Source organism: Helianthus annuus, chromosome 7 (assembly GCF_002127325.2).
Source record: "Helianthus annuus cultivar XRQ/B chromosome 7, HanXRQr2.0-SUNRISE, whole genome shotgun sequence".
NCBI classification, from domain to species: Eukaryota; Viridiplantae; Streptophyta; class Magnoliopsida; order Asterales; family Asteraceae; genus Helianthus; species Helianthus annuus.
In genome coordinates, this window is record NC_035439.2 from 147857519 (window position 1) to 147864087 (window position 6569).

The 6569-nt window shown below is 37.8% G+C and overlaps 1 protein-coding gene across 1 annotated transcript; it reads left to right on the forward strand.

Annotated features, from left to right (window-relative positions):
* The first annotated feature begins 856 nt into the window (after window positions 1-856).
* LOC110869218 (ATP-dependent Clp protease ATP-binding subunit CLPT1, chloroplastic) lies at window positions 857-5551 on the forward strand. The gene is made up of 6 exons (XM_022118505.2): window positions 857-1154; window positions 2603-2638; window positions 2744-2853; window positions 3524-3703; window positions 4390-4517; window positions 5297-5551. The coding sequence occupies exons 1-6, from the start codon at window positions 946-948 to the stop codon at window positions 5336-5338; spliced, it is 705 nt and encodes a 234-aa protein (XP_021974197.1). The 5' UTR covers window positions 857-945; the 3' UTR covers window positions 5339-5551.
* The last annotated feature ends 1018 nt before the right edge of the window (window positions 5552-6569 follow it).

Sequence of the window (6569 nt, forward strand, 5' to 3'; positions counted from 1 at the left end):
TTGGGCGGGTGCAGGGTCGGGTTTTCCCCGGAACTGGTGGCATGGTGGGCTAGGGGCTCTGTGCGTGCAGATTGGGCTGCCGCGGGCTACCTTTCAACCAATGGGTGCCGCGTACGGAGTACCCGGCGATTCTTATGTTGGACGTTCAAAAAAAAATATCACATGGACTTTTGAAGGGCCATTGGCTGAATTTATCAAGAATAAAGATTAAAGAATCAAGAAGGTGATGTGAGCTAAATTTATTGGGCTACGATGTGTAAGGTGGGCTTTAAAGGAAACGAGTAGAAGGTTGACAAATTTAGAAAATTAAACTTGTTGACCACGTTCATCATTTGTGGTCTAGTAGTAAAGAGGTTTGAGTTTTTTAATGGAGACCCGAGTTTAATCACTACTTGTGTCATTTTGGTGGATTAAGCAATGATAGATAGATCTTAGTCTCCTTGCAGAGGTGTTAGGCTCTATCTTGAGCCCATCCGGGTTTTCATCCCACCGTGTGTTACGCCAGAGAATTCTACTCTTGTGGTGGCACAGCGACTGTCAAGTAACAATCGACGGTATAGTTTTCCGGGGGAACACTAGAGTACACTAATTTTCAGCAAGAAGTAATCAAACAGAAAATTTGGGGATGAAAATCTGAAGCCTACCCGGTTTGAGCTTTTGCTGCTGACCCGGTTTCTTGACCCGTTCGTTTCCAACAAACACTCAAATCAAAATCTGAAGCCCACCCGGTTAACACAACAAAGCAAAATCCAGTCTGAAGCCCGCCCGGTTAAGACAACAAAACAAAATCCAGTATGTGGCCCAATAACGGTTTTCTAGAATCTCACGCAATAACAATCTGTATTTTCTCTCAAAACAACAAAAAAAAAAATCCAGTCACATTGTCTTCTCTTTCACAGAAGAAGATTAAACACCAGAATCCCCTAGGGTTTTGTTCGATCTTCCATGGCTACACAATCTCTTTCACTACTTCACATCTCACCTTCATCTTCATCTTCCGGTTACCGGAATTCACACAATTCTCCGCTCTTCACGCCTACGGTTAGGTCTTCAATCGGACTTCAGTTCTCAATTCAGCCTTTGAGTTACCGGAGTAAAACTTCTGGCCGTTATTCCTCCATCGTTGCAACCGTTTCTTCCACTCCTGCAGCTCCGTAAGTCTTATTATCATTATTAATTTTCTTGTTTACTGATTGTGTTCTATGTGGATTTGAACATTTCAATTGAATATTTGAATTTAGTGTTGGTGTAATAGTGTTTGACTTTTTGAAGTCAAACGGATATTTACTGCTACTTAAAAACTTATATGAGGAGTTCGTATTCGTATATATAGGATAGAGCTGTAGACGAACCAGAACGTTTAGCGCGAACCGTTCGGTTATGTTTGTTGGTTTAATAAATGAACGAACATGAAATGTTCAATTGCGGTCTTGAAACGTTGGGTAATATATCGGTGATATATCGGTTATATCGGTCCCTTAGTAAAATATCGTCGTCAAATATCGGTCAAAATATCGGTACCGATATTATCGGCGATATTGACCGATATGACCGATATATCACCGATATTTGACCAATATAACCGATATATCACTGAATTATTGGTGTTAAATTGCTATATATATAAATTGTGCATTATATTAAAATTACCGATATCTCACCGAGATAACCTATATTTCAAATATCGGTCCTTGACCGATATCCGATATTTTACCGCATTAACTGAATAGCTTTGAACAAATATTTTGGAGTAAAATTATGTTTATGCGTTTTATGTCTAACTTGTGCCATTGATTTGGAAAAAAATTGTTTATGATTATTATATCAATTGCTTAACAAGGGGATTACGTCTAATGTTTTGGATTAAGAATGTTGTTTTTTTAAATGGTATATGTTCTTTTCTGTTCGTGAATAAGTTCAATTCCTTAATTAACAAACACGAACAAGAATTTTCGTTCGATGTGTGTTCGTGAACTAGTTTAATGCTAAACGAACCAACGTGAACAAGGCTCCATTCGGTTCGGTACTTTTACGGCCCTATATAGGGATGCTGTTGTTATATATATTCAACAAAAGGATTATAAAATGGAAAAATTACAAGTTTTGTCCTTTATCTTTATACCACTTTTCAGGCGGTGTCCTTTTTAACGAATGTTGACAGGCGGTGTCCTTTACTAGGTATTTTGTTGCAAGTTTAGTCCTTTACACCCAACCCGGTTAAAAAACCCTGTTAATTGTTGGGTGTAAAGGACTAAACTTGCAACAAAATACCTAGGTAAAGGACTAAACTTGCAACAAAATACCTAGTAAAGGACACCGCCTGTCAACAATTAACTGAGTTTTTTAACTGGGTTGGGTGTAAAGGACTAAAGTTGCAACAAAATACCTAGTAAAGGACACCGCCTGTCAACATTCGTTAAAAAGGACACCGCCTTAAAAGTGGTATAAAGATAAAGGACAAAACTTGTAATTTTTCCTTATAAAATTTCAAATTGAAATGTGACAAGGTTGACCCTAAAACTCAAAGTGCAGCTCATACCTTCCAAACTAGTGAAGTATAAATTAACATTGTTAATTTTGCAATTTGATTGGGATTTTTCAGGACACCAGAGAAAGCAGCTCCTGAGAAATCAGCCAAGTAAGTTTATTAGTGAATTTTTTTGTTGTTATGCTTTTAGTACTTATGCCATCATTGTTTTCTTTTGCCTGACAAAATTGTTGTTCATTGTGGGAGTGAGTGAAGATGGTCGTTTAGATTTATAAAGTCGTTTGCGATGGGTGAATTGGAAGCTAGGAAGTTGAAGTATAATAACACCGGGACGGAGTCCTTGTTGTTGGGCATATTGGTTGAGGGTCAGTAAGCTAATATCCTTATCTGTTATCCTTGTTACACACATGGCAATTTGCTATGAATGCTTTTGTGTTATTATACATGTAAATATGTAATCAAATTCAACTTATTAGAGCTCAAGCTCGAGCTCGGGCTTGGCTCGTTTATTATCTATTAATTAATATATTAAATAAAAATAATAGACTCGTTTAGGCTCGCAAGCTCAATAAGTGAAGCTCGGCCTCAGGCTTGTTTACTAAACAAGCTTGTTTTTAGGTTCGGGATTGGCTTGTAAACAAGTTTAAATAAGCTTGGCTCGGCTTGTTTACTAGACAACTTTATATAATGGGTAAATGTTAATAAATATTAACAAAAACTAATATTATACTAAAGCTCGATAAGGCTCGATGAGCCTGGCGAGTTTCACATGTCAGGCTTGAGCTTGGGCTCGATAAATAAACGAGTTTTATTTTAGGCTCAAGCTTGGCTCAGCTCATTTCGAGCTTTTTCTCTAACTGATCTCGAGCAGCTCGCGAGCCGCTCAGCTCGTTTGCACCCCTAGTTTTGGCCGACAGACATATAATGACCCTTTAAAACGTTGAAGATGTTATGCATACAGCCAGTATTCTATCATCATGAAACCACACAATAAGTGTAACTTTAACCATCTGCTGCTTTTTACTCCATTTGTAGGAACCAGTTTGGCTGCAAAATTATTAAGAGAAAGTGGTGTAACGCTTTTCAAAGTAAGAGATGAAACTGTAAATTTACTCGGAAAATCAGACATGTATATTTTCAGCCCTGAACATCCTCCATTGACCAAAGCGGCTCAGAAGGCCATTGATTGGGCAATCAATGAGAAACTAAAGTCAGGTACGCTCTCAGATCTTGTACTGGAGCAATAATATCAATGTTGTAGAAGGCGCTAGGCGCTAGTCGGGCGGTGAGGTACCGCCTAGGGATTAATCGGGATTAATAGGGATTAATCGGATTGGACTTTTTAAGTATAATTTTACAAATTTTTATATATATATAGATAACTTTATACTTTTTATTAATAAATTTACAAGTTTAGGAGATAACTTTATACTTTTTATTAATAAATTTACAAGTTTAGGAGATAACTTTATACTTTTTATTAATAAATTTAAAAGTTTAGGAACCATATGTAAACTAGTGAAAGATAGAGGGGGTTAAAGGTTAAAATACCTAAACTTAAATGTTAAAATAGGTTTATAACTAAAATTTGGGCTTTAAACCATGGGCCAGGTTTCAAAAATTGGGTTTTTTGGGTCAAAAAACATGAGCCCGATTAGTCCGATTTTTACCAATTTTGAACCATTTTTACCGATTTTGACCACAACCGATTTTTTTGACCGACTAGCTTAAATTTAGGCAGTAACCCACCGACTAGCGCCTAGGCGCCGATTAATCTGCCGCCTAGGCCGATTTCTGCAACATTGAATAATATTCTTGCATATACTTTTGACTCGCGTGTAAGAAATACTTTTCCCATCTTCCTAATAGTAAGTGTGATTTCCCGTTTGTATTGTTCATAGGTGAAACAGGAGAAGTGACGACATCGCATTTGCTTCTGGGAATATGGGCACAGAAGGAATCAGCTGGTTATAAAATAATGGCTAAACTTGGTTTCGATGATGATAAAGCTAAAGAGCTTGCTAAAACCGTAAGTTTAAAGACGGTTGTTGTTACTTCTATAATGAATAGGTGGCAAAATGGGGTAATTTTTTGTTCGGTGGGGTTGGCGTGGAATGCAAAGTTTTATATATTTTTTAGTAGAGTTAAATGCCATTTTTGTCCCTGTGGTCTGGGCCATTCTGCCAGTTTAGTCCAAAGGTTTTATTTTTCGCCTGTGGGTCGAAAAAGGTTTCATCGTTGCCATTTTAGTCCACTGGGTTAACTTCATCCATTTTTTCTGTTCACGAGAAGGGCAATTCAGTCATTTTATATGTAATTCTGTGAACTACAAGGGCAATTCGGCCATATAAAATGACTGAATTGCCTTTCTCGTTAACAGAATTAATGGATGAAGTTAACCCCGTGGACTAAAATGGCAACAGTGAAACCTTTTTGGACCCATAGACGAAAAATAAAACCTTTCGACTAAACTGACAAAATGGCCCAAACCACAGGGACTAAAATGGCATTTAACTCTTTTTAGCAAATAATTAGCATGCTAAATGTGATTACAAGAATTGCAATATTTACATAATAATTATATATCTTCAATAAACTAATTTAAAATTTATGCATTATAAAAACACCTCGTACCAGTTGACCCTTTTCTTTTACTTGATTAGCCCATTAGAAATAAAAGTTAATCCGGACTTGCCTATTCATTTATAAATTATAAATAGGTTAAATTGCCACCTCAGGAAAAAAAGTTTATCTAGCTGCACAAATTCGTTGTTGTTACACTTATTTATTATCTCGTTATATATTCAGATGGACAAAGAAATTATTTTGAGCTACAAGAAGGGAGTTTAAAGAACCGTATACAGGTTTTCCGCTTCATCCCTCTGTTTGTTAGTTGTTTAGAACGATTCGTTTACAACACAACATGAAGCGAAGTGAAATTTGTAAAAGCTATAAAGAAAATTCAAAAGGATGACCATTTTATTAGTTGGAAATTGGAATAAAACTTTCCTATTTATTATTTTCTTATGTAAGATTATGAAAGACTGAATGATTATTATTGAATGAGTAGGTTACAATATATAGGGATTACGAGTAACCCTAGAAACCTAACCGAGCCCGTGGGCCCATAGTCTAATACTCCCCCGCAGTCGTAGCGGATAGAACTAGAAGCTTAGACTGAAAACAAAAAACAATAATAAACCCTAAAAACCTGTCTTCGATTTCGGTCAAAATTCCATAATCTTGCAATCTTCAATCCATAATCTTTGATACACGGTTTTGAATGATCTCTTAATCCAATAAATGACAACCAATACGGCAGTGCAGCGGCGGCTGGTAGCGGCGCGGCGGCGGATCGTAATCCTGCAGGCGGCGCGGCGAAGACTGTAGTCTAATGAGCGGCGGCGGCACGGCGGCAAGGGGCGGCTTGACGGAAATGCGAAATCAACAGGATGAGCCGTAGCGTCATCTGTGTGGTAAGAGACCGTTGGTAAGAGACCGTAAGAAGACCGGTGAATCTAGAACCGAAGACGAAGCTTTATTTGAACACAAAACTGAAAAAAAATGGAAACGGATTACGAACGAAGACCGGACAGGGCGGCAGTGGCGGCACGCCACCTTGTCTAGGGTTTTTCTCAAGTGGTGACGGCTAGGGTTTGTATATTTGTGTGTGGCGCGGCGGAAAAGGTATAGAGCTAGACTGGCTCTGATACCATGTAAAGATTATGAAAGACTGAATGATTATTATTGAATGAGTAGGTTACAATGTATAGGGATTACGAGTAACCCTAGAAACCTAACCGAGCCCGTGGGCCTCTTATTGAAGTTTGTAACAAGCTCATATCAAATTTGATGGTCAAACAAAAGCATTTGCTGGAGATCTTGGGTCAATCGGTCTGGACCACCATTGTTTTTAGGTACGCAATCATGGTAGGTTTTGTTCATGGTTGACATTCATCTTTAGAGTGCCTTGTGATGCAATGTGTATGATTCAGATAAGTGATGTTTATGGGAGTGGGTTCTAGAACTGGATGTGAATGAGTCACATTCCTCTTTATTTTAGAACTGTTGAACCACTTTT

Excerpts from the sequence above, each read along its gene's own strand:
- LOC110869218 (XM_022118505.2), top strand. The coding sequence starts at position 946 with ATGGCTACACAATCTCTTTCACTACTTCACATCTCACCTTCATCTTCA. Across the intron at positions 3,704-4,389 it reads CAATGAGAAACTAAAGTCAG|GTGAAACAGGAGAAGTGACG; the intron begins GTACGCTCTCAG and ends TATTGTTCATAG. Across the intron at positions 4,518-5,296 it reads CTAAAGAGCTTGCTAAAACC|ATGGACAAAGAAATTATTTT; the intron begins GTAAGTTTAAAG and ends TTATATATTCAG.